This window comes from Mauremys reevesii, linkage group 3 (genome assembly GCF_016161935.1).
Source record: "Mauremys reevesii isolate NIE-2019 linkage group 3, ASM1616193v1, whole genome shotgun sequence".
Taxonomy (NCBI): domain Eukaryota; kingdom Metazoa; phylum Chordata; order Testudines; family Geoemydidae; genus Mauremys; species Mauremys reevesii.
The window spans coordinates 46,018,984-46,045,555 of record NC_052625.1 but is presented as its reverse complement, the minus strand read 5'-3'; the positions used below and the strand labels follow the sequence as shown (position 1 = coordinate 46,045,555).

The window sequence follows — 26,572 nt, the reverse complement described above, 5'->3', positions numbered from 1 at the left end:
CATTTTGGTTTTTTAACCAGAATAGCTATTTCTTTCTGGTGTCAGGATGGCTTCTTTTAAGTCCCCTGGATTTACATACTGCCCATCAAACACGGGCACTATACCCTGTAATGTTTGGCATTTTCCAGGAACATTCCCCCAGACAAAATACATATTTGCAAGTCCTTCACTTGCAGGACCTGCAAATCTAGAGAAGCCCTGCTCCAGATGTACTTAATGGGTAAAGCAATGAGAGTAGCTTCAGGCCCTGGGTCAGATAACCATCCTGTAAATGCCTTCTCTGCTCCTTAGAGTGCTAGTACTGGGTCCCTCGCTTCCTGGGCCTCATCAGCAACATCCTCTTTCAAAGTCTGGCATGTTGGACAAGAAGCTTTCTGTGAAAAAGGTACAGGGCGCGGAAGAGTCCAGAGATGATTCCAGACTAAGATCTCCTCAAAGAGAAGGATGGAGAACTCCAAGCTTTTATGCAGACCCAGCTTATGCTTATGCTTATCTTATGTCCGGACAAAGTGTCTTTTGGACACATGCTGTGTTCCTACTGACAGTTGTCACAGACTTGCATCTGAACCAAGGCCGTCTCTAGCATTTTTGCCGCCCCAAGCAGCAAAAAATAATAATAAAAAGAAGCCGCGTTCGCGATTGGTGGCAGCTCTACCGCCGCTTCTTCTACGGCGGCAATTCGGCGGCAGGTCCTTCGCTCCGAGAGGGAGTGACGGCCCCACTGCTGAATTGCTACCGAACTGCTGCACGTGCCACCCCTCTCTTCATTGGCTGTCCCAGGCACCTGCTTGCTACACTGGTGCCTGGAGCCGGCCCTGACCTTGCCTACTTTTCAAATGTTAGGCTGTCTTTTATTTTGATCTTAACTCTGAATTACCTTGGTTTCTAATGCTTCATTTTGTTTGTTTTTCATAACTGCAGCATTATGAATTTTTAAAAAAACAACACTTACATGTACAGTCAACTTTACTCACAGAGTTTAATGATTTGTTTTGTTTGGTTTCTGCCTGGGGATTTTCTTGATAATTTCTTTAAGACATTTTGAAATCTTTCCCATGCAAAGAAAGAAAGCTGGCAGAGAGCTCCCGGTGTTATGCAGAGAACAATGGGGGAGCTAAGAAACAGGGAACATTGTAGTACTTAGAAGTATGATAGGGGTCCCTCAGGTTCTGTGGGTACCAGGAGAACTGGAGGTTCTGGTGGAGCTACTGAACTTTGCAGGCACTCTGAATTGAGATTAGTGGAGAAACTCTGAGGGGTGCAGGAATGCCTGAGAACATGGGGAAGTTAGTCCAGCTGAATGTTTTGGCCTCTGCCAATTGCTGCAGCTCCACAATTTCCGTGTGTATTGGGTAGAACATTGTAACTCATGCAAGTAATGGATTCCACGATTCTTCATATTTCTCTTTAGCTTAACTCTTTTCCCATCCCCTTTCTGCCCCTCCATACACACTTAGATTAAAGAAGTTATGTTGCCGTGGGGAAAGGCACCACCACATACGTCTTCTGTAAGTGTGATGGTTGTCACCTACTCTTTGCAGTCAGGGATTTTATCTATGCATGCAGATTCTGCTGCCTACTTAAGAATGTTAGAAAATGCTGCTGCTTGTTAGAAAATTCTGCTGCTTCCTACATCCTATATACAGGATGCTGAAGATTATACCATCATATGAATGGGGGTGAAGAATTTGCCTCTGCAGAGGTACGGTAATGGCTGTTCTTTGCTGCCTCTGTAAGGACCCCATTGAGAGAAGGTCTTGGCTGGGAGTAGGTTGAGGCCAGGGAAAATGACTCAATCCAGGGTTATTAACATGTTTGTATACAGATGTTCAAGTAAGTTAACGATGAGAACTTTTGACCTGTGAATAGGCCCTCTCCACTTCACTGACTGATAGCAAAGTGCAGAGGAAAGATTGATTGGTTGCCACTTCTGATGTCACAATGATGCTACTTATGAATCACCTGAGTTACTGAGCAAATTGCACAGGAAAGATTGATTGGTTGGTTCTTCTGATGTCACAATGATGCTACTTGTAAATCACCTGAGTTACTGGCATAGCTCTGTCACCATAACCTCTAGATGTGACTGTTGAGAGCTTTTCTTATTATAGTCTAGCTTCGTTACATGAGTTTGAAATCCTATTGAATTGCAAATTATATTAGTAACTATGGAATATATGAAGAGTTTGGGGTCTTCTGTCATTGAAATAATCAAAGCCAAGAATAAGGTGAGAGAACAAGCAGTGAATTTTATTAATATTGTGATTTTTTTTTAAATTTCTCTGGCAAAGTAAGAAACTATTTTATGCAAAAAATTAATGTAATCTAAAGTGTAACTCTGCTAAACTTGGAAAGTAGATTCATTTATTATACTGTGAAACAGGGATTTTTAGTTCCACTTTAAATGCAAATGTCAACCTGTTGGGTGAAAACCAAATCCACTTCAATTTAGGCTTAAACAATTTATTTTAGCCTTTATTATATATGTTTTTAGACAATGCTACTATCATGTATGAATTACATAAACATGCAAAAAAAGATAAGGCAAGACAAGGAAGTGCTCAAGTTATCTTTCTTGGGGACAGGGTGACTCTGCTATGCTTGGCTATTTTTCCTCTGTCTCTTCTCCACTATTATGTCAATTATCTACTTTTTTAATCCTCTGTTCTGTAACTTTGCGCGGACTCAGTAGAGGAAGCTACCTCATCTGTGTCTTTATCCTTATATATTCTACTCTAACCCCCTAATTAAAAGCAGGGGCGGCTCTAGTAATCCGGCAGCCCCAAGCAGGGCGGCATGCCGCAGGGGGCGCGCTGCCGGGCACCGGTCCCGCGGCTCCGGGGGACGTGCCTGCGGAGGGTGCGCTGGTCCCGCGGCTCCAGTGGAGCTTCTGTAGGCATGCCTGCGGGAGGTCCAGCCGAGCCGCGGGACCAGGGAACCGTCCGCAGTCATGCCTTCGGGAGGTCTACCCGAGCCGCGGGACCAGCAGACCCTCCGCAGTCATGCCTGCGGGAGGTCCACCCGAGCCGCGGGACGAGCGCCCCCTCCGCCGTCATGCCTGCGGGAGGTCTGCTGGTCCGGCGGCTCCGGTGGACCTCCCACAGGCATGACTGCGGAAGGTCTGCCGGACCCGCCTGCCGCCCTCCTGGGAAAATGCCGCCCCACGCACGTGCGTGGCGCACTGGGGTCTAGAGCCGGCCCTGATTAAAAGATTCGCCTGCATAAATCACAATAACTAACCCAGATTAATATATTTTTTGCTTATCCTGCTAAAACTTAGTTATATCTGTGTGGTTCCCAACACAGCTATTCCTTGCTGTCACGCTCCCTGGCTGCATGCAGTTGTACTTATATTACAACTGCAATTTTTATTCTTCGTACTCATCTGTTTCTGTGGCCTTGAGTTTTTACTTGTTAGCTGGCTGAATGGGCAGGTGGGGGATGAGGGATTGTACCTGACTTGTACAATTTTGCTGCTTGTTAGAAAATTCTGCTGCTTTCTACATCCTATATACAGGATGCTGAAGGTTATACCATCATGTGAATGGGGGTTAAGAATTTGCCTCTGGAGAGGTACAGTAATGGCGGTTGTTTGAGAGAAGGTCTTGGCTGGGAGTAGGTTGAGGCCAGGGACATTGAGTCAATCCAGGGTTATTACCATGTTTGTATACAAACGTTCAAGTAATTTAACAATGAGAACTTTTGACCTGTGAATAGGCCCTCTCCACTTCACTGACTGATAGCAAAGTGCAGAGGAAAGATTGATTGGATGCCACTTCTGATGTCACAATGATGCTACTTATGAATCACCTGAGTTACTGAGCAAATTGCACAGGAAAGATTGATTGGTTGGTACTTCTGATGTCACAATGATGCTATTTGTAAATCACCTGAGTTACTGGCATAGCTCTGTCACCATAACCTCTAGATGTGACTGTTGAGAGCTTTTCTTATTATAGTCTAGCTTCTTTACATGAGTTTGAAATCCGATTGAATTGCAAATTATATTAGTAACTATGGAATATATGAAGAGTTTGGGGTCTTCTGTCATTGAAATAATCAAAGCCAAGAATAAGGTGAGAGAACAAGCAGTGAATTTTATTAATATTGTGATTAAAAACAAAACTTGTTAGCTGGTTGAATGGATGGGTGGGGGGATGAGGGATTGTACCTGACTTACTGAAAGCTAACAGCTCTCTTCTCTACCCTGCTATCTGCTTGGTCAAGAACTTTATAGATGAGACACAAAACCAGTTTTCTGATTTACAGACTGTTTCAGCAAAATCTGACAATCTCAAGCAGCAGAACTACATACAAAAAGCAAACATTCCTATTTTCTTCCAGAATTGTATATAATAATTTCTCTAACATTACTTAGTACACATTTCACTAACACAATTCATTACACAGTTCTCCAACAAAGCTTAACTATGTATGTGCTTGCTAATGGTGGCTCCATAATTTACAGTTGAGCTTTAGAGTTACAAGCACCAGAGATACAAACTGATCAGACAACCACACAAATCTCGTTTGGAACTGGAAGAACATAATTAGGCAGCAGCAGAGACACATCCCTTCTACCCCACCCCACCCCCCGCAAAATCGGCAAATACAGCACTGTACTGTGTTAAATTACTAAAAAATGAAGGGAAAGCAGCATTTTTTCTTCTGCATAGTTAAGTTTGAAAGCTATGTTAAGACAATGTTCAGTTGTAAACTTTTGAAAGAACAACCATCATGTTTTGTTCAGAGTTACGAACAACATCCATTCCCGAGTTGGTAACTCTGAGGTTCTATTGTATATTTAAGTCCACCATTTCCCTATGCCCTTAAAAGATTTAAATAGCTTTATATGAGCTAAAACATCTCATACTTTTGCTTATGCAGCACCAGCACAGGCAGAAGTTAATAAAGCCTATTAGTAGAACTGTATTGCAGTCTGTGAGGCTGGTACATAAACAAGAAAACAGAACAGTGCTGTCCACTTAGAGTCACAGACCTGCATGATCCAGGACAGATTTTTTCTCTATCCTTTGGACCCTCTAAATTCGGGTGGTACCTCTGGATCCCTTCCATGACAGGAAAGAATTCACACACCTTACTGAAGAGTTTTAAAGTGCTCAGAATGCAAGATCTTGGGTCCTTCCAAGACCTCTCTGTTTTGCTGCAGAAGAATCAAGGGGGAAAAGGCCCTCTTGTATTCAGTGCAAGGAAGCCAAGAAATTTCTGTGGCTATAGTATTGATATAATTGAAACGTTGAAATAATTTGCATTAGTGGAGCAAACGTGTGTTAATCATATAAAATGGATTTTTTTTTTGCTAGCTAAAACAGATGCCAAACAGGTGTACACTGATAAGAGTAAAGAAATAAAGCCAGTCAAACCCAGCCTTTCATTAAGAGGCAAATCCTTATTTGGCCCCATCTTTCCATATCCATGAAGAGGCCTACACTTTGCTATATGGGATAGGGTAAGCAAGATTTCAGCAGCCTGCACAGCACTTCCTTTCTCTGCAGGAGCTTCCTTGCCACTGCATGAAGTGGTTGTTTGGTTTAGTTGGTCAGCCACTGCATTGATATACTGGACAACGTAGCAGGAGAACCATGGAAACTAGTGGATCATCTGCTGCTCTATGACTTTTGGGATTAGTGATTGGTTCCTTTTTTTCCCCTACCTTTTCATTTTTTTTCATTTTTTTTTTTTTAATACCAGTTACGTGGGTGTGTGCTGTGGGGAAGATCTGCACCTTGAAAAGTTTTCCTTTATGGATAAGTTGCTCGGATAGACTGAACAAATAGCAGGCCAGCTCTCTAATGAGGCAGCCAGCAATGTAGTATTGTTATTGCGGTAGAGTGAATAACGATAACAAATATCTAAGAAACACAGATATTTTATATATCCTAAAGCCATTTGAAAGTGTCATAAAAAGACGTTTTAACAGCACCACTGTCTCCTTCTTTGAAAATCATTGGCTTTTCACCCTATTTAACATGGGGAAGTTAGTCCAGCTGAATGTTTTGGCCTCTGCCAATTGTTGCAGCTCCACAATTTCCGTGTGCATTGGGTAGAACATTGTAGCTCATGCAAGTCCATGGATTCCACGATTCTTCATATTTCTCTTTAGCTTAACTCTTTTCCCATCCCCTTTCTGCCCTTCCATACACACTTAGATTAAAGAAGTTATGTTGCCGTGGGGAAAGGCACCACCACATATGTCTTCTGTAAGTGTGATGGTTGTCACCTACTCTTTGCTGTCAGGGATTTTATCTATGCATGCAGATTCTGCTGCCTACTTAAGAATGTTAGAAAATGCTGCTGCTTGTTAGAAAATTCTGCTGCTTCCTACATCCTATATACAGGATGCTGAAGATTATACCATCATATGAATGGGGGTTAAGAATTTGCCTCTGCAGAGGTATGGTAATGGCTGTTCTTTGCTACCTCTGTGAGGACCCCATTGAGAGAAGGTCTTGGCTGGGAGTAGGTTGAGGCCAGGGACAATGAGTCAATCCAGGGTTATTACCATGTTTGTATACAGATGTTCAAGTAATTTAACAATGAGAACTTTTGACCTGTGACGAGGCCCTCTCCACTTCACTGACTGATAGCAAAGTGCAGAGGAAAGATTGATTGGTTGCTGCTTCTGATGTCACAATGATGCTACTTGTAAATTCCCTGAGTTACTGGCATAGCTCTGTCACCATAACCTCTAGATGTGACTGTTGAGAGCTTTTCTTATTATAGTCTAGCTTCTTTACATGAGTTTGAAATCCGATTGAATTGCAGATTATATTAGTAAATATGTTCAAAATAGTTCAGTAATCTTTTTCTGATCAATCAATGTGCCGATTCTCTGTAAATTTAAAGTTGCATTGAATTTATCTCCTGGGCCTAAACACTTATTAAAACTTTAGCACACACTTGTCTTCTAGCCAAGTGTAATCTGTTCTCAGTTTGGTATGGGATACCTGTGTGAGTGTTCACTAAGTCATGGAACACCGTAAGCAGTTTTGGGGCAGAGACCATGACTTCCTCGTATGTATGTCGTTTTTTTTTGTTGTTATTTTTTTTAAACAGTGCCTACTAAAGTGGGATTTCAATCCTGATTGCGGGGGCGGGATTGCTATTGTAGTACAAATAATAAATATTACCCTTGCATCACTGTGATTTATGATTAAACTTTGTATAGCGTGAAATGTTGGAGCAAAAAATGGACGACCTACTGAGTCATCAGAGACAATTTGTCGAAAATAATCGTCGGTCCTTAGAACAGAAAATAAAAGAAAAGGAAAAGGTAAGACGAGACCCATTTTTTCACAAGTTTAAAGTTGCCTCCAGACTGCTATTACCAGAGTGAACAAGTTGTTCATTGAGTATTTGTCCATGTAGAAGAAAAAACGCTGACGATTCCATATTTGATGTGTACGCGCCCACATGCACGCTGTCAGAATTTTTTCCCCGTAATGGTACCCCTAGGGCCAGCTTTGGCAACCTCTGGAGCCCTGTGCTTATGCGCCGGTACATGGGGCCCTGCTGGTCCCACGCCCTCTCAGTTCCTTGAATGGATCTGTATTTGTTAGTGAAACAATTTACTGGCCTACCACGAATTAAGTTGACTAAAGCCATGTTCCCTAGCTGTTGATAATAGTAGTCTAGTGGTTATAACTTGGTAAGAGGAAGTGAATCCGTATTTCTTCAAGGTAGGCTGGGCAGGCAGGCTACCAATTTGTTCACCTCTAATTTATAGTTCGATGACAAAAATAAAATCAGAAAAAAGTTTGAACATTTTGCTAATAATTTGCTCACTTCTTCCTGAGTTTGACCCTCCCCGCCTGCATTCTTCTGCTCCTGGCAGGCCAACCCAGGGTAGGAGTGGGTCTTTGGAAAGGGTCTGAGGGCAGAGAGGCTGAATATAATAAGGGGGTGGGGAGACATAAAGATTTGGGGAAATGGATCACTGGGATCCAAGAGGGTGGGGACTTCATAGGATGGGTCTCTGGCTGGCAATGAGAGTGAGAACAGGCTGTGGGGGTGCTTGAGGACATGGGATGGAGCAGGTGTCTTGCTGGAGGATAGGAGGGTGCTTAGGAGAAAGCTGAGGGGAAGCACTAGCACTTCACTACCTTCTCCAGCTGACAAACCTGCTATGATTTGTTAGAGGGGAGTCCTGCAGCTGCTGCCAAGAGAAGTTTGGCAGAGAGGTTTGTTGCCAGGAGACGCCACTAGTGCTTTCCCTCCCTATCTTCCTCCGCTTTCTGCTCCCCCACTCAGCCCTCTCTTTTCCTTACCAACCCAAACACCCCCTACTAAAAGTCCCATGCCCCTCATAGCCCTATTCCCCCACATAAATCCCCTCTCAAATTCATGTAGAGCCCCAACCATAAGGACTGTGGGGCTGGGAAGAAGCCTCAAAAATGAATTATACCCAGATGGATATCTACTTTGCATCTCCTAATGATTGCAGGAGATGGGCTAGATTCCTAAGGATCTTAGGAGGTGTGCATTAGTGAAGTTCTGCTTCCCCAGACCTGAGGCGGGAGGAGTCAATGCCCTCTACCAAACTTCTGTTGCTGCCCAGTCATGTGTTAAGTCAAATTGAAAATAACTAAGGCATTTTCCTCATGAAAAACATTTTGACAGCAATAAGCTAAACGTAATCATAGCAAAGAAGGGAATTCCCCGCACCCCAAAGGATCATGATTATTGGGGATTAGTCTGGTTGCTTAGTTGTAATGCTCAATGTTGTTATGGAGATCTACTTTTGAATCGATATATAAGCTTCATTCCATTATTTGCTAGTATTTTTTTGATCCACCTGTATTGGTGTAGCAGATGAAGTAGGCTACTCTGATTGGCCAAAGTGAGTCATGGCCATTAGTGGCCATAACAGAATTTATGCTTTACTTAAAAATGGGTTTTAAACTCTTTTTGCTTCTGTCAGAGAGCGCTTTAGTGTAATTAGTAACTTTTTAAAGAGGCGATTTACAGTCCCTCCCCCGCGTTTTCCAGTGTTAATAGTTATAGTAACTTGACAAGAAACATGTAACAGGAGTGTGTTTCTCTCTCCTACCCCTCCCCCCCAATCTTCTACATTTCTAGGAAGTGTTTCATCAGTTACATGACTTACTGAGAGGGGATCTGCCGTGCGACCAGATAAACCAGGACTTGCAGCAAGCCAACGACGCTCTACAAGCAGAACTCGACAAAGTAGGATTTTTAATATCTGAACTATTCAAATGGAAGTGGTGATGCTGAATTTTTATTGTATGTAAAATTTAACTGTCCTCTTTATTGTGTTTGAAGATCTATACATGACTAATATTTAAGTGCAACTAAATATATCACAGGTCAGAGCAAGCTGCAGTATGTTCCTGTCATAGGGTGAGCTGGTCCATTAAAAGACTGGGGCACAGCTGCATCTTTTGTCAGGTTTAGCCCATCTCCCTGTATGATCGGGAATAAATACAAGGGTCATGTGACAGAAGCATGCATCTAAACCGGGCCTGCTGGCAGGTAAAAGGGCAGCCTGTGGTCATTCAAGGGAGAGAGACCCCCCCTCCGCCCCAAAAGATCAGAGAGAGACTCTCTCTCATTAGTGCCCAGGCAGAGAGCCTGTGAAGAGGACAGGTGACAATTTTCCAGAACTCCAAGGCAGAAGCCTTTTGGGGGAAGAGAATTACAAGGAACTGGAAACTGTGCAGGGATAAGCCTCCATTGATGGACTTGCAGGATGCAGAAGTCCCAGCTGGGAGAGGGGTGGGACTACAAGGATGGGCCTGCTCTGCTCAAGACCTGGAAAAACTTATGCATTATATGCGGAAAAGAATAACTGAGGCTGGTAAGGGTATGTTTGAGTCTTGTGTTATGATAATAAACCAACCTGGAAGAGAGCACTACTGTAAAATCACCACATGTGATATCTGGTTTGATGCAAGATTAAAGGTAAACTGAGGTAGCAGATGGGCCCAAAGGCAATCAGGGGGTAATGCCCTACAACCGTTCCCTTTAGCCTTGTTCTGATATGAGCACTGCTTCTTTTCTATCCACACTCTCTAATAGAAAACTGCTTTTTTATTTATGATAGACATGGTCTACACTGACTTCATACAGAGGTTCTAAATTTGTCCACGATAGCTGTCCGGCATAGCTATGTGTCATCCTAGCTGTGTGAGCACATTAATCAAACCTTTTCTACAGAGGTGGTTAGTATTTTCTCTACACATACTCTTCTTTCCAGGTTTACTCTTGAAACACTCGATTCATACTCAAACTTGGACGTCTATAGGTTTTTATCCAGAAAAGCCTACTCCTTTCTAGAATGGAACTAGGTTATTTCATTCTCATTTTTTACTTCCTTTTTAATTTGGAGTACTATGGAGTTATTATGACTGATATAAAACAGATTAAAAAGGTTGAAAACCAGTTAGAATTTGGTGGTGGTACAGTTATGATCTTGTTAACTTCCTGGTTTAGATAGCGACATAACAGGGGTCGGCAACCTTTCAGAAGTGGTGTGCCGAGTCTTCATTTATTCACTCTAATTTAAGGTTTCGCATGCCAGTAATACAATTTAACGTTTTTAGAAGGTCTCTTTCTATAAGTCTATAATATGTAACTAAACTATTGGTGTATGTAAAGTAAAAAAGATTTTTAAAATGTTTAAGAAGCTTCATTTAAAATTAAATTAAAATGCAGAGGCCTCTGGACCAGTGGCCAGGACCCAGGCAGTGTGAGTGCCACTGAAAATCAGCTCGTGTGCCGTCTGTGGCACGCATGCCATAAGTTGCCTATCCTTGCGATATAAAGTCAGGTGATAAATTTAAGATAGAGGATAGCACGACACTAATTTCCCTTGCCCCTGAAGAATGTGGTTATGGAGACAGAGGTGCAAGCTGAATGTCTTTGTTGGTCCATAAATATGGGGAATTAAGATGTACAAATACTGGTTTTTCACAACATGTAACCTATTCCTTGAGTATATAGTAAGTGGAAAAGGTAGAGTAATTTGTCAATCTCTTGGTATTTGGATTGTACCGAATTGAGTCTAGTTTGGTATTGATCCTTTCTGTTTGTTGGCTGTTCAATGGCATATTTGGTGATAGCTGATCGTCAGTCCAACACCTAAATGTTACCTCTCAAATGAGCAGCTGAGGACTGAGTGGGAATGGGGAAGGATCTTCTAAACCCAATAGGTGCTCGCTTTGACAAAATATGTTATGTTAAAAAAAATGGAGAGCAAGTGTTAAATCTGCTGCCCTTATGATTGAGCTTAAAAGAAAGCACTGGTTAGGATTCCCAATGATTACCAGACTGTACTATGACTATTGCTTAAATTATGAATATATTTATACATTACAACTATATACTTGAAAATGTGCCTGAAAATATTTTTCATAACCTTGCCCAGTCTTGAGTTAAAGATTTGTGTTACCTTAACTTGTTCTGGTTTTGGTATGATACAGAATCTAGAACCCAGGACTGGACAGTGAAAGGAGGATGGATTTTTCAGATATTTGGGCTATTTTTAATTGCACTTTTTTAAAGCCATCATGCTGAGTTTCAAGGTTTAGGGCCAAATTCTGCTCTTAGTTATACAACACAGAAGTCAACAGTTACTCCAAACTTCTCTTTCTGTAGGAGGAAGCAGAACGTAGCTTATTCTTTTGGCTTTGTTTTCTAAGGTATCTCTGGAGCTCATCATTTAAAGGGACATCAGGAATTTTTAATTTTTTAAAATAGATTAAATATGACTACAAATAAAATGTGATGTGTTTTTCCTCATAGGCATTAGCAGTGAAACACCGTTTGGAAAAGGACTCCAGTGAGCTTAACACAGAAGCTGTGCAGAGCAGAACAGGCTTTACTAGCAAACCAGTCAAAGGAACTGGAATAATTAATAATTTAAACTGGAAATCAGTAAGAACTGGTGCCATTTATGCCTTACTGACTCCCAGGGGAACTCTGCAAGCTCTGTGTTGGAGAATAGTGTATTTCCACCAGAAGTTGTGTTTTGATACTGTCTTATTCTGGCTGTCCTTTTTTGGAGCATCTTAAAAGACTGTGACAAAGTTCCTCCTCTGCCTTGGTGGGTCCTGCACTTATTGGCAGATTTGCTCACCTCAGATATTCAGGGCAGCCCTCAGTTTGGCCAGTTTTCTGGCTCAAACCTGCCATTCACTCCGCTAACCACATCACTTGCCAGCATGGGGAAAAGGAAGGAGAACAATCCCTAAAGTCTCTGCTGACCCACCTAGTGGGCCAGGGAGACAGGCCAGGGATCTTCGCCTCTGGTGGGACCCACAGTCCAAGTCAACTCCTCTTATATCCAGTAGGAGGGAGGGGAATGAGGGGAACCCAGGCCCTCCCTCTACTCTGGGTTTCAGCCCAGGGCCCTGTGGATCGCAGCTGTCTACAGTGTTACGTGTAACACCTGTGTGACAGCTACAACTCCCTGGGCTACTTCCCCATAGCCTCCTCCCAACATCTTCTTTATCCTCACTACAGGACCTTCCTCGTGATGCCAGATAGCGTTTGTACTCCTCAGTTCTCCAGCCGCAGGCCCTCTCACTCTCAGCACCTTGCGCACCCTTCACTGACTGAAGTGAGGTCCTTTTTAAACCAGGTGTCCTAATTAGCCTGCCTGCCTTCATTGGTTCCAGCAAATTCCTGATTTTTCTGGAACTGCCCCTGTTATCTTACCCAGGGAAAAGGGACCTGCTTAATCGGGGGCTAATATATTTGCCTTCTCTCATTCTCCTGTAGCGGGCCCCTGCCCCATGGACCCAACTGGCCTCCCTGCCCCTTCACCATAAGCCATCTGCACGACTTAAAGCTGGTTCATTTCCAGACCACGCCAAGGAAACATCTATACGCGCTCGTGCTCCACACTCTGCACTTCCTCACCTTTGCGTCCCACCCTGACACAAAGTGGAGGGACCTCCTGCCACCTCTAGAGGGTGAGGAGCCCCGGTGGGCCAGCCTATATTCCACCCTGCTCCCAAGGCCCGCCGGGGATGTCAGTTGGTCGCTTCTTCACAGGGGTCTGAGCACGAGCGTGTAATTGGTGCAGTTCACCCCCATCCTGGACACCTGCCCTTTCTGCTGCGTGAGGGAGACTCTGGTGCACGTTTACCTGGAGTACGCCAAGCTGCAGCCTCTATTCTGTCTCCTCACAGATATCCTGTTGCATTTCTGGCTGCACTTTCCCCCTCATTTCCTTATTTATGCACTGCTTATCGGTGGCCTCACAAAGTCATGGGACCTCCTGGTCAACCTCCTCCTGGCCCTGGCTAAAATGGCCATCTATAAAACCAGGGAGAGGAGGTTGGCCGATGGAGTCTCCTGTAACTGTGGGGCCTCTTTCCCGTCCTCCATCCATTCACGCAACCGGGCAGAAATCCTCTGGGAGGCGTCCACTGACTCCCTTCATGCCTTCGAGGAGCAGTGGGCGCTGTCCGGGGTTCTCTGCTCGGTGTCCCCATCTGGTTCCCTTCGTTTGAGCCTTTGACAGCATGTCTGTCCCTGTTATTTCATTAGTTGTCCCCTGAAACCACTTGGTTTCCAGGTCTTGTTGATCCCCCCCCTTAAGGCTGGGGGGATCTTTTAGCAGTGGGCTCCCCACTTCCTGCATCCCAATAGGATCACTCTCCTGTAGCCCTCTGGCCCGACCCTGTCACAAGACCTATAGCTGTGATACAAGATAAGGCCCCGATCTTGCAGTTTTTGCAATTGATTCCATGTGGACTGACCCCAGGCCAAAAATTGGTTGTATGGTCAGAGTTTAAAAAAATGATTTTGCACCAGCATACTACAGATAGGGTTACAGTTCATATGGAATTATTTGTTTAATCTAATTATGTAGTATGGTTCAAGAGACTCTTTGTTTAGTCCTAAAAAATAGAATATATTAAATATCTGAGTTCATTTGGAACTTCTAGAATCAGTAGCTGCTTCCTAAGTATAAGTGTGTTTTGCCTAATTCTAAGATTTCATGGAGGAATGGGTACTTTTTTGGTCATACAATCAATTTAAAGCAAGAGAAAATCCCCCAAATGATTTGTACATTTTAACTTTTTCAAGGACTATAGACTAGCATTATCAACAAAATTCTAACTATGAAGCCAGATCCTGCTCTGGCATATATCAGCATAGCTCCATTGAAATCAGTAAAGTTATTCCAATTTACACAAAAAGCATCTGGCTGTAACTTTTGATTTTTAAAAAACCTTGATTGTAGATTAAAAGATTTTTCCTTTAATTTGGCGTTAGAAGGAAAATGAAAGGGAAGAGAACTCAGAATAGTCGTAGAAGCAACATCAGCGACTGGGTTTTTTTAAGTTCTTCTATTGTGCCAATTGCTGTTGTATCTGAATGCTTTCCAGAGTTAAGAATAATTAAGGTGACTAGCATCTGTTATTTGAGGTTTCTATTTCTCCCATATCCCCCAGAGCAGTTTTCAACCTGTGGTGCACAGACCTCTGGGAGTTTGCAGACTGTCTAAGGGGTTCTCGAAAGGTTGTCGTTACAACGGAACAGTGGTTTTCAAGCCGTGGCCTGTGGGAGTCCACAGACTATATCTAAGATTTCCAAAGAGGTCTGCACCTCCATTTGAAATTTTCTAGGGTCTGCAAATGGAAAAGAGGTTGAAAACCACTGTCCCAGAGGGCAAAGTGTGGAGGGGGGGAGCGGGCGCGGGGAGTGTAAATACGAAAAATGGTGATGTTAGTTGTCATTCTAAGTTTTTGCAGGAGTGAATTTCATAGTATTGGGCCAGCTCCTGAAAAAGCCCTGTCTGCTGCATCTGCTAGTTTTACTTCTGATGTGTAGACAGTTGTTCCTGAGGAACACAGCTACTGAAGTCTGCGAGAGTAAGATGGTATATTGGGCCCATTTCCTTTACAGCTTTGAAAATAAAGACCGAGATTTGATTCAGTGTTCTGTTGGGGAATCAGCGGAGTGAGTGAAACATAGGACTGATGTACTCAAGTGAACCTGTATTACTGAGGAGGTGTGCTGCTGTGTTCTGTAACTCTTGCAGATTTTGCAGGGCAGAAGCATTCAAGTCTAAATACATTGGATTGCGATGATTCAAGCAAGAGTTAATGATGGCCTATGTGATTGAGGCCAAATTGTAAATACAAATGATGGGATGTAGCCTTACCAGATTAAGGTAGGAGAATGCATTTCTTGTAAATGGTTTTGTGAACGTCCTGCATCAGAGCATGGGATTTTTTTTTGCAGCTATGTTAGGTTGTTGGTTCCAGCTTTTTGTTGAATGCTTCTTAATCAGAGCCACTTGTGCTGAGTCACAGCAAGAGGGCTGGGCGTTTCAGCCATTTAAACCCCTTGAATTTTGTTGATATTTTGAACACAGGAAGCTGAGAATTCATACAGCTTTGAAACATTTGTCATACATCAGCATTGTCTGAAAATGTTGTCTCTTGACACCTGTGTCTTTTAGAATGATTGATAGAGTGTGTGTGTGTGTGTGTGTGTGTGTGTGTGTGTGTGTGTGTTTGTTACGGTATAGCAGTTGGACAGTTTGGACTAGGAGGTTGTGAGACAAAAGGAAAATAACTAGAAGCATCAACGGTTTTAGTTATGTTCTTTGGGTGACTTGTTTAAATAGCTGAGAATACAGACTTGCTGTGTCGGCAAGGTTTTAATTTGTTTTCCATCCAGACCCTCCCTTTTCTTGAATTTGGCTTCTGCGCACTGGTGCCCATCTGCTCGTAGTAAGTAGATGAAGAAATGATGGCTTGCTTCCAGTAGAGTCCCACCAGTGCCATGCCATCTGTTACCCAGCAATGCAGGAACAGATGGGTGGAAGGAGTTAGTTTCTTAGAAATAACTTTTATTTCAGTTCCCAGGTAGGACATAGTTGTATGGGGTATTTTAACTTTTCTTAAAATATTTGGAAAAAAAGATGCTTAGAAAATGTACTATCCCGAGCCCCCAGGTATTACTGACTAATAATACTTTACATCTAATGCTATCTTGCTACCAAGAGCAACTTCATATATTTGACTCATCCACACTGAGAGATGGGTGGTCTGAGAACAGGAGCTAGAACTGGAAAGTTCTCCTGTGTTCTGATACTGACTCCCCTCTGTGGCTTTGGGCAAGTCACTTAACTTCACTGACGCTCAGTTTTTGTGGGCTGGATTCTATCCTGTGTCAAGATCTGCTATAGGCAGGCACCAGAGAACTGGTTGCAGCTCCCTGGTTCCATATCCTGAGCCACCTAAGTACTGCTGTGATCTGTGCCAGCTGGGAGACGTCCCAAAAGGATTGTCTGCCCTCTGAGGACTGCCAAGAGTGCCGTTTGTGTTCCTAACTCATGTATATGTTTCCAGAGTCTTCATGGGACTCAGATGGGTAGTATTCCACATCACACTACTCTCAGTTTATTGACTTAATCAACTGTTTTGTAACTAATGTTTTGTTGTAGGAAATGGAGGAAAAAAACCTTCTTCGCTGCCAGTGTGATCAAAAATCTGAAGAAATCCATCAGCTGCAAGAAGAACTGAAAACAGCTAAACAGTTTCTGAAGGAGACCCAGAATTATGCAGAAGAGATGAAAAGTGAGATACACATTTCTACCTATTTAAATCCTGTTACAAACTATTACTTCAGTGTGGAGGTTCTTTAAACCTCATTATCAATGGTGATTTGAAGAATACCCAAGAAAAAAAAGTTCCCATTGTGTAATATAGTTAAATTAACTTTCAGCTAATACACGCAATTCTCTTTCCAAACTGAGATGGAACTTCTTTATACAAATATATAGTACTAACTCATAAAATTATATGGTTTTAAAGCAATTTAAAATGAGGAATAAATATGTCCCAAAGAGAACTATATGGTCAGCATATTAAATACTACAATGTGCTCCTGTGTTTTAAAATCCCAAGCAAACAAATATACCTCAAACTATTATCCTTTTAGCTTGTGTATGGATGCCATCAAGCTTAAACGTGATGAAATGTTACCTGCCGAGCCCTAATTTGACTTTTCCCTACATTTGTCTATTTGGTTGGGAAAATGCAATTTGCAGCTTGAGGTTTAAGAGAACAGGTAATTCTGCTAAATAGCCATTGTAAAGAAGGAGACTGCTCCCACTTATCCCTGTAGAAGTCTAACCTTACTTAATGAGATTTCAAAATTAAATGTATGGACCCAGTCCTGCTCCCATTTTAATCAGTATTTTGCACTCTCCAATCCATGAGGCCATCCAAAGAAGTGCTTTGTGTTTTGATCTTATTCTTGGCAAGTGGCAGCACTTTCGGCTAGCTAATAAAATATAACGCCTTCTAAGTCCATTTTCTTGCTTTCGCTATCTTCTAGCTGTGGTTCTTAAGGTGTCAAATGGTAGCATTATCTCCATTTTCTGAAGGGAATAATTATGAACAAAAAATAAGTCAGAAGATGTTTGTGCTGTAGCTGTGCACTGCAACCAACAATACCTTGTCTTAATTGAAACATAACTGAATGTGGGTGCTCAGAGTCCTAGGCTGTCACCCTTAACCCCCGGACAGTTCTTCCTCTCTAACAAGTCTCTGATGATCCTCTCACCCCTGCGGTGCCTCCTTCTGGTCATCCAGGGACTGAGCTCATTTCTAGCTGGAGCATCCTCTGCTGGTCACTATCCCTCTCCTCACTGGCCCCCATGTCCCTCCCAGACCCCGGTGCCCTCCCCGTCAGGCTCCTGCTCCCAGCAGAAATCCACTATCTGGGTCTCCCCACCCCAGGGAATCCCCACCCCCTATTCTCCACCTTGTCTCAGTGGCTACTGCCAGTACCATCTAGCCCCTTTCACTGAGGCTGACTGCAGTCTGTAATGGCCACTCATCATTGGCTGGGGGATTTGGACCTGCTGCCTTTCCCTGCAACTCAGTACCTCTGTGGGACTTGGACAAGGCCCTGCGGCCTGGGGAGTTGCCAGTCTGGAGCTCTCCAGGCCTTTCCCTAGCCCTGCTTCACTCTAGTACCCTTAGCTTCCCCAGCAGCCAGGTCCCTCTCCCTTCAGAGCTAGAGGGAGACTGACTGAGTGCCTGGCTCACAGCCCTTTTATAAGGGCCAGCTGTAGCCTGATTGGGGACTGGCCCAGCTGCAGCTGCTTCCCCAATCAGCCCAGGCTTGCTGCTTTCCCCAGCCACAGCCCTCTGCAGGGCTGTTCCAACCCCTTCAGGGCTAGAGCGGGCAACCGGCCCGCCACACCCCCCTTTGAATCACCACCCTAAATAATCCTTCTCCACCCTAGGTGTTGATATATTTCAAATAACTGTTGATTGCTATCATTTCCCTTTCCCTTTGTCTGCTCCTCTTTCTCACCAAGTTCTGGGTCTTGGAGACATTGAATTTTCCTTGTCCTGTAGGAAGGGAATGCATAGTCTTGTTTCATATGGTAAGTTGGTGTTATTCAATAGAATTCTCTTTGCAATACAGGAAATCTCTTGTATTGCCCGTGTCTCTTAATTTACTCCATACATCAGTTCATCAAACACCTTGAACATTTTTATATATGCTGGATTTTGAAGAGAGGAAAACGGACAAATAGGGCACCAACTTTCTTTATCTAGCCATTGGTACTGTTATCTGTCAACCATGAGTTTCAGAGTACAAGCCATCGGACCTCAGGGAGGATGGGCTGTAGAAACAGTTACAATTGTGAAGCATAGAGCGATTTGACTAGCAATATGTTCTTTCTGCAAAACTGAATTCTGGCAATGCTAAAATTGTCTCAGCTATCCAATGTCATGGTTTGGGTATAAAGGCAGTTTTAGAACACATAAGTAATTATATTCTGAAATACTAAGAAAATGTATTGCTAGGTGAAAAATTGAAAATTGGCAATATTGCCATTTTATAGTGTTATCCATAAAAGCTAATATTGCATATTTGACATAGTTTGCTTTCACAAATTAAGCACATTTTTTTTATTACTATAGAGAAGAGTTTGTCTCAGGAAATACAATTAGAAAAGAAAGAAGCTGAGATTCGGGATTTAGAGGGGAAAAATCAAGATTTGACTGAGGAACTTGAGAAAGTGCAGTCAGAGTTGCAACTTAAACAAGCTGAGATCACTCATCTCCAAAATCTATCTGCAGCCGAGTTGGCTTGTTTAAAAAAGGAAATAGTAAACATCAAGGCAGAGCAAAAGAAACTTCAAGAGCAACTTAACAACTCGCTTCAAGAAAATGAGCAACTGAGCAAGGTAATAAAAAGAAAGAATGAATCAGTAGCACGTTACTTAGTTCATGACAGGGAAAATGGAAACTATTTAAAATGATTTGTCCTATATCTTGGTTGAAATGGTACAATACGGAAACTAACAAAGCCATGTTATTTTCAGTCTCTGTTATCAATGCCAGATAAGAGCAATATCAATATCCTTTGCTGACAGTTAATAAGGCATTTAGCTTTTAAGAGCCCAAATATTAAATTGTGTCCTTTTTAATATCTATTCTCTATTCTAAGATAACATTTGCTATAACTTCTCCATTAGTAGCATGGAAATGTGATTAAATCTGTTATCTTATCAACTTCTGGCTATCAAAGATACAGGAGGTCTGTAGCGGGACACCTGAAAACATGATAAAATGTTCACGTTTTGTCTATTCTGTGGCCCAGGTTTTCTCCTCATTGGTAACAAAGAGGTGATTCCTCTCCCCTGTAGAACTGGGAGGTGGACCAGTGTTGTTGCTGAAGGCCCCCGGACTAAGCTCCACCCTTCACCTCAGGCCACCAGAAAGTGTGTCCACCAACAGAACAAATTGGCGGTTCAGTTTCTCCCAACAACTTTGTTTTCTAATTAATTATTGTTCATTTTTCTGCTATATTGATTTCATTTCAACTTCTTGCTCGTCTTTCCCTTTGCTCAAGTAAGTTCAGTGGATCTGCAAACACAGCACCTCTCAGTAACTCCCTTTGACCGCTATTGCAGTGCTAGAAAAGCCCTGCAAGATCATGCTAAGTCCAAGTAGTTCAGTGGGCAGCTTTTTAGGGGGCTTAGATGGTAACCTATGTCTTGCTGCTACAAGCCACCAACCCTTGCTCTGTGAGGGGACGGGGCTTTGTTGGACCAGCGCACTAGTGCCATGCATGCGTCCATAAACACACCCATTTGAAGCCCTGACTCCATTGTGAGAAGGCTTGATCAGGAGCATGAGGATTCTCAAGGAGATGAGAACCCCACATAATCTGCTCAGGAATAATACTTGGAAACTCCGTATGCGCTGGGTCCCAAAAAGGCAAAAGGAATTGTCCCCTTTGTAAGGAAGTAATACGTACAATTGATGAGTAGGTTGTATAAACATCAGTCTTTAAATCTTTTCTCTTGCCTTCCCACTCTTAGGGCTGGTCTACACTGTGGGGGGGAGCGTCGATCTAAGATACGCAACTTCAGCTACGTGAATAGCGTAGCTGAAGTCGAAGTATCTTAGATCTATTTACCTTCTGTCCTCACGGCACGGGATCGATGTCCACGGCTCCCCCGTCGACTCCGCTACCGCCGCTCGCTCCGGTGGAGTTCTGGAATTGATGGGGAGCGCTCAGGATCGATATATCGTGTCTAGATGAGCCGCGATATATCAATCCTCGATAAATCGATCGCTACATCGCCGATAGGGCGGGTAGTCTGGACGCACTTTAGGATGTGTTTGCTGTGGTTTTCTCCTATATACGGGTCTCCTGGAGTGCTCTGTATCAGACTCACTGCCTCCCTTCTCTCCCCCCCGAGTATATCTGGGTGTGCAGAGAGATGTGTTACTTCTGTGAAGCCCATTCTCAGGTGGCAGGGTAATGTAGTTTGTTCATCTCTGCTTTTCAGCCTGGGACCCTCTTTCAAGCAGGGAAGGGGAACCAAATTTTAGGTCACAATGGAGTGGGAATTGTCCCTGTCTGTTTATCAGGTCAAGGACTCAGGCTTTACCAAGGAAAGGAGTTTGGAGTCTCCTCTCCCTCTCCATAGGCTTGCTCAGCATTGAAGGATTAAAGAGCACTTTAGCCAGTGTGTGCCCAGAAGAGAGGCACATAAGAATTCCATTCATTTCCGGTTAAATCTAGATGTTAAACTAAAATGTTATATAAAAAGATAAGGAATATGTGTAAGTTTGGGGAACCTAAGTGCAGCAGTAGTCCTACCTGAGAGAGACATGGCCATGCCTTCAGAAGGGCATGGCCATCCATACCCCGTGCATCCACTTTCATAAGTGCAAGGCTATTTGGGGAAGCAGTGAAATTAGTAGCTGAGACAACAGAAGCCTGAACCCTCCTTGTCAAAGCCGGCATAGTAATCCATTGGTCACTGCCAACACCAAAGGTATTCATGAAGGGAATGGTTTCAGAGTAGCAGCCGTGTTAGTCTGTATCCGCAAAAAGAACAGGAGTACTTGTGGCACCTTAAAGACTAACAAATTTATTTTAGCATGCAGAGGGGAGAGTATGAAGCAGAAGCTCACATGGAAGACCTAAATCTTTTTCTTCCCAAACAATTAAATCTTCAGCATCACAAAGACAATATGAGCATTTGTGTGTGAAGAGTTTATAATTCCTATACAAGACTCTTCGTTTTGACCTATCCTCTGTGTTGAGAGGTTTAAATGGCTGGTAGTATCACAGCAAGGCTGAGGTCTCAAGTTGCACAACCCTGTCCATTTACAGACAACATCACTGTTTGTGCCCTGACCAGCGAAACAGATCTATTCCCAACTTGCCAGCTGCTAGAAAGGATTCCAACCCCCCTGGAGTTCAAAATCAGAATATTCTGAATCCAGTGCAGGACATTGTTCAACCAGGTTAAAATAGGCATGGCCTGGACTCTAAATTTACCACTATGGTAAAGATTTACAAAGACCCAAAACTTCATCTCATCAATTGTATCCTGGCAGCAGTCACCCCGGAGCTAGTTTTCCCCAGTGACCAGGTTTGCTGATGCCATGCATTGGTAATGTCCTCTGAGTGGGATTTCTCAATGTGTCTCCAGAAATTCCATTTGTGGACACGTCATTCTCAGATCCTGTCCAAATGTCTCTTTTGGGGCAGGTAAGTACAAGGAACATACTTTAAGCCAACCCAGTTTTCACTTTGGCCCTTGTATGATTGCTACAGGAACACACCTCACCTGGTGAAGAGCATACCTGGAAGACAAGATGCCCCCAGGGTTATGGTGGGTCACTCAGAAAAAAAGAGCATCCAGCTTTCTGAACCGCACACCTTGTGCTGTACCGTTTTTCAGTATGTCAGGGTACCCTTCCTTTTAGTTTACTTTTACAGAATTCAGTAGTGTTGGAACAAAAACATAGGAATGGACAGATGGGTTCAAACTAGTGGTCCATTGAGTCTCCTGTATGTCATCTGACGGTGGCCAGTATCAGTTGCTTCAGAGGAAGGTTCAAGAAACCTGTAGAGGGCAGTTATGGAATAACTAACCCACAAGGGAAATTTCTTCCTATCTCCTGTTAGAGGTTGGCTTGTGCTCTGAAATATGAATGTTTATATCCCTTTCAACATAAGTGAGTAACCAGAGGTCAGAACTTCTCTCAGAGGCCATGGAAATAATGTCAGATGTCGAGAAGAATCCGCTGCTTTACAAGACAATTCCCATAAAGGGAAGAGGAAAGAGCTGAAATCATCCTTCTAGTTCTTCACTAGCCAGAAGTTCTGGGAATTTTTGGACATGATTGATTGATAGCTAAGGAATCTCCACTATACCAGCAGAAAAAACAGATCTCTTGATGCATGGGCCCCTATTTCATCTGTACCTGAGCTGCCTACAGTTTGACAGCCTGGATATCAAAAGGAAAGTGTAGTTCAGCAGAGATTATCCTTTAGCCCAGTGATTCTCAAACTTTTGTCCTGTTGACCCCTTTCACATAGCAAGCCTCTGAGTGCGCCCCCACCTCCTTATAAATTAAAAACACTTTTTTAGCCTGACTGATACATTTTGGTATCCAGGCAGAATTCAGTCAGGAACTTTCATTCATTGTTCTGGTAAAGTTTCACTTATGGTGCAAAGGAAACAATACCTTACTTGCCAGGGTCTCTACTTCAAAATGAGACCGTGTTCAAACATGTCTTTTCACTCTGCCCCTAAGGTTGACCGTAACTGACTGATGTGATATTAAACATAACAGGGCAGTGTCTACACTGCATGTTGTAACATCGTGTTAATGAACACATTAATTAATATCTTCTGAAACTTCCCAGGGCAGACATGCCCCTATTATCTTTAAACTGCTTCTACTACCTCATTATGTCACACTCGACTTGGGAGAGCATATCAGTTCTGATGTATGCAGAATTTCCATCTAAATTATTAATGAAGTGATTCTTCTTATGACAGCACTATTCTTGCTAATAATTTAGATAGGCGTGTGAACAATTCCATGTGCCACTGCAAAGAGAAATTCTGGTAATGACTATATGAAGTTTTATTTGTAACACGCATAGGTTGGGTGTTTACTGCCAAGCAGAAGGGGAAAAGTTTTTAAACCTGTCCATCTAGGTGAATTTTTTCTTATCAATTCCCTCTGCATTTTCTAGTCTGCAATCTGTTTCTACTTCCATTTATGGTGAATGAGGGACTGTAGTTCTATGCTCTCGCTTCAGAAATAAACACATCAAAAAGCACTCATGTAGCACAGTGTGGAGCCGGTATTGTGGCAAGCAGGCATTGAGTTACAGTACTCACTCCATGCCCAGCTGATGGAGCACTGTGCTTGATATTTACATTATCCTGAAGTGCGTTTTATAAGGCTGCCAGATATCTACCATCCATTTATTTTGGCACCCCAATGCACATAAGGTGGACAAACATGCCTGGACCACATGCTTTTCGGCTGGGTTCTGTCATTTGGTTATTTTGAATATTATATTTAGATTATGATTTCTCTATCAAGGAAATCTACACACACGTAGCTTTCCAATAAACATGACTTTAATGTTTCTCTGTTGGAATTAGAAGCTGCTAGAATTCAATTGTACATTACTAAGTGAACTCTACTGTACAAATTCATATTATAACTTTTGTTTGGATTTTTAGTTGCACTGAACTTTTAATGGCAGGTGAGATGCCATTAGTGAGAGTATAATGCTTAGACAGAAGAATGAATTTTCCTATTAGCAACTAAAAATTTTTTTTATTTTATAGCTAGACAATCTGAAGGTTCAACAGAAGAAGCAAAATGGATTCGCTCACAGTAAACTGAAGACATGGATGCAATCCTGTAAGCAGCTGGGGAAGGAAAAAGAAATGTTGCCGAAACAAATTGCTGACCATAATGCTCTATTAAAGGAGCACAAGCCAAGTATGGGGTAGTTGAAGAAGGAAATGCTATACTAGAATGATTGTAAGGCTGCAAATCATTCCTGGAAGTCACGGTTTCTGTGACCTCTGTGAATTTTGCAGTGCTGGTGCAGCTGATCCCAGGATCCCAGCAGCTGGGGAAGCCCAGGAGCCAGCCGCGCTGGCCGTTGCTCAGTCAGCCCCAGGCACGGTCCCTGGAGCAGCAGTCTGGGACTAGTGGTAGTGGGGCTCTGAGCCACCCCTTCCCCCCCCGGCACCAGCATTGCCCTGCTCTCTCTCTCCACTCCCCAGCAGTCTTCAGGAGCGTCCCCTCTCCCAGGCGGTAAGATTTAGTCCCAGGTATTTTCAGTAAAAGTCATGGAGGGGTCACGGGGCCCTGACTTTTTGTTTATTGCCCGTGACCTGTCCATGACTTTTACTAAAAATACCCATGACTAAAACATAGCCTTAATCATGATCCTGTTTCTAACCTTAATGCATTTATTTAGAACACATGTTTTCAAAACCTCCATTATTACATTTGATTCAGATGAGGGGCCAGATCCTCATAAATCAGTATAGCTTCTGAAGCTCTGGTATAGTTGACTGTGGTTGCACAAGCACACATCTTATGTACTTAATTAACAAATGAATGACTGAGATCATTGCATTCTAAACGCATCTTTCCAGAGTCTCCTTAAAGTTATTTGTACAGGTAATGACTCTTTCCTTTGGTCAGGTGCTGATGAGATGGCACATTCACTGACCCAGGACAACGAGCAAGAGTATGAGCCAGACGGACTCCCGGAGGTGGTCAGAAAAGGTAATTGTTACTTCTTTAGAGGAGAACGGTCCACACTGGGGGGAGAGTGCGCACGCACGCTTATCTAAATAATCGTGTTGTCATAGGTGTGACTTGGAAGCATTGTAAAATCTTGGACATCATTGGCCAAATTCAGCCCTCGTATAGGTTGCAAGAGAGGGATTCTAGGCCCAGCCATTCCCAATATAAAACACCTTTTTCTTCTGGTTGATAGGAAGGGGGGAAATTTTTGCTTAAACATTTTTAGCTAAATGTTTTTTCATTTAAATGTGCTGCATTGTCAAAGCCGAAATGTATTACGGAGATGTATTGATTCGGACAAAGTTTTTGCTGAGCAGGGAGGAAGGCCCCCAAATTGAAAGCCTGATTTTTTTGATTCAATTTCATTTTATGAAAGCATTTGAAGGGCTTATGTTTTCATTCCAATCTAGAATAAAAACAAATTCTGAAACCTCGAAAGGGGTTGCAAAACAGAATTGTCTCCCTCTGGCTGGCTCTATGTAGAACAATAGAAGAGACATCGTTTTCAGATGGAAATGATTTTCCAGTTAATGGTGTCCCTTTAAAGGAAAAAGAGAACATTTGCTTGGGGAAAACTCTTTTTGCCATTTTAGTAGAGTTGCTGTTGCACAGATCCACACCCTTGCCTGAGTTCACCTATAAAATTCTAGGAATGCAAGATAGTCCTAATAATTCCCCCATTCTATGTTATTCAGTGAGTAAATGCCATTTTACTTTCTTAAATTATTACCCGTTGTCATCTCCATCTTGAATTGAGCAAGATCAGATTGATTGGAACAATAAAGTAATTTAATCAACTGTGGTTAATGGCTGTTGTTTATTTTTCAGGCTTTGCTGATATTCCTACTGGGAAAACCAACCCCTGTGTTTTGCGCAGAACAGCGCTAAACCTAAAGACCAGTCCCCGTCTTGCTGCTCAAAGCCAAAATTTGTCACCATATGGCCAATGTTTACAAAAAGGCAGGTCAGCTAATTTTGCCAAGATCTCTAAACCGACAGCTGGTGGCAGCAAATCACCAAAGGTAACTGATCATCAAAATGTATCTGAATGTGCAGGGCATGGGAAATCCACATAATGTATTTATCTCTCCAAGTGAGTTTGAAGATATGCCATGTTATTCATACCTCCTTTATATCTGCCATGAATATAGTGAAGACAAGGTCATCAATGTACATAAAATGAATAAAGCTTGGCACATAACAAAGATCTGGGCATAATGGTAAACTTAAAATTGTTGGTATGATCAAATCTGTGATCTCATGCCAAGTGCTCATTAACTTGGTAAATGGGAATGAGGTCAATCTTCCCACTTTAATGCTCATCCCAAATATTTGATTATTTCTTGAAAGGCCTGGATGCCTAGAGCAGGGCGGGGGGTGCGCGTGCATATATGGATTACACGCAAAAGCACTCAAAAATTCGTATATGCTGGAATTAAGGT

At 42.8% G+C, this 26,572-nt stretch overlaps 1 protein-coding gene across 5 annotated transcripts in view; it reads left to right on the top strand.

The window, feature by feature from the left end:
• Positions 1–26,572, top strand: part of LOC120401238 (centromere protein F-like) — a 115,449-nt gene that overhangs the window by 81,409 nt on the left and 7,468 nt on the right. For 2 of the 5 annotated variants that reach the window (XM_039530946.1, XM_039530947.1), the window contains 7 exons: positions 7,190–7,294; positions 9,100–9,207; positions 16,451–16,583; positions 18,951–19,216; positions 24,152–24,227; positions 25,026–25,109; positions 25,959–26,152. In XM_039530946.1, the coding sequence (XP_039386880.1) occupies positions 7,196–7,294; positions 9,100–9,207; positions 16,451–16,583; positions 18,951–19,216; positions 24,152–24,227; positions 25,026–25,109; positions 25,959–26,152 (960 nt within the window). In that variant the 5' untranslated portion in view covers positions 7,190–7,195. Of the gene's footprint in view, positions 1–2,087; positions 2,229–3,896; positions 4,077–7,189; positions 7,295–9,099; positions 9,208–16,450; positions 16,584–18,950; positions 19,217–24,151; positions 24,228–25,025; positions 25,110–25,958; positions 26,153–26,572 lie in introns of those variants that run through there. The other 3 variants (XM_039530943.1, XM_039530945.1, XM_039530944.1) reach the window with 3 other exon arrangements.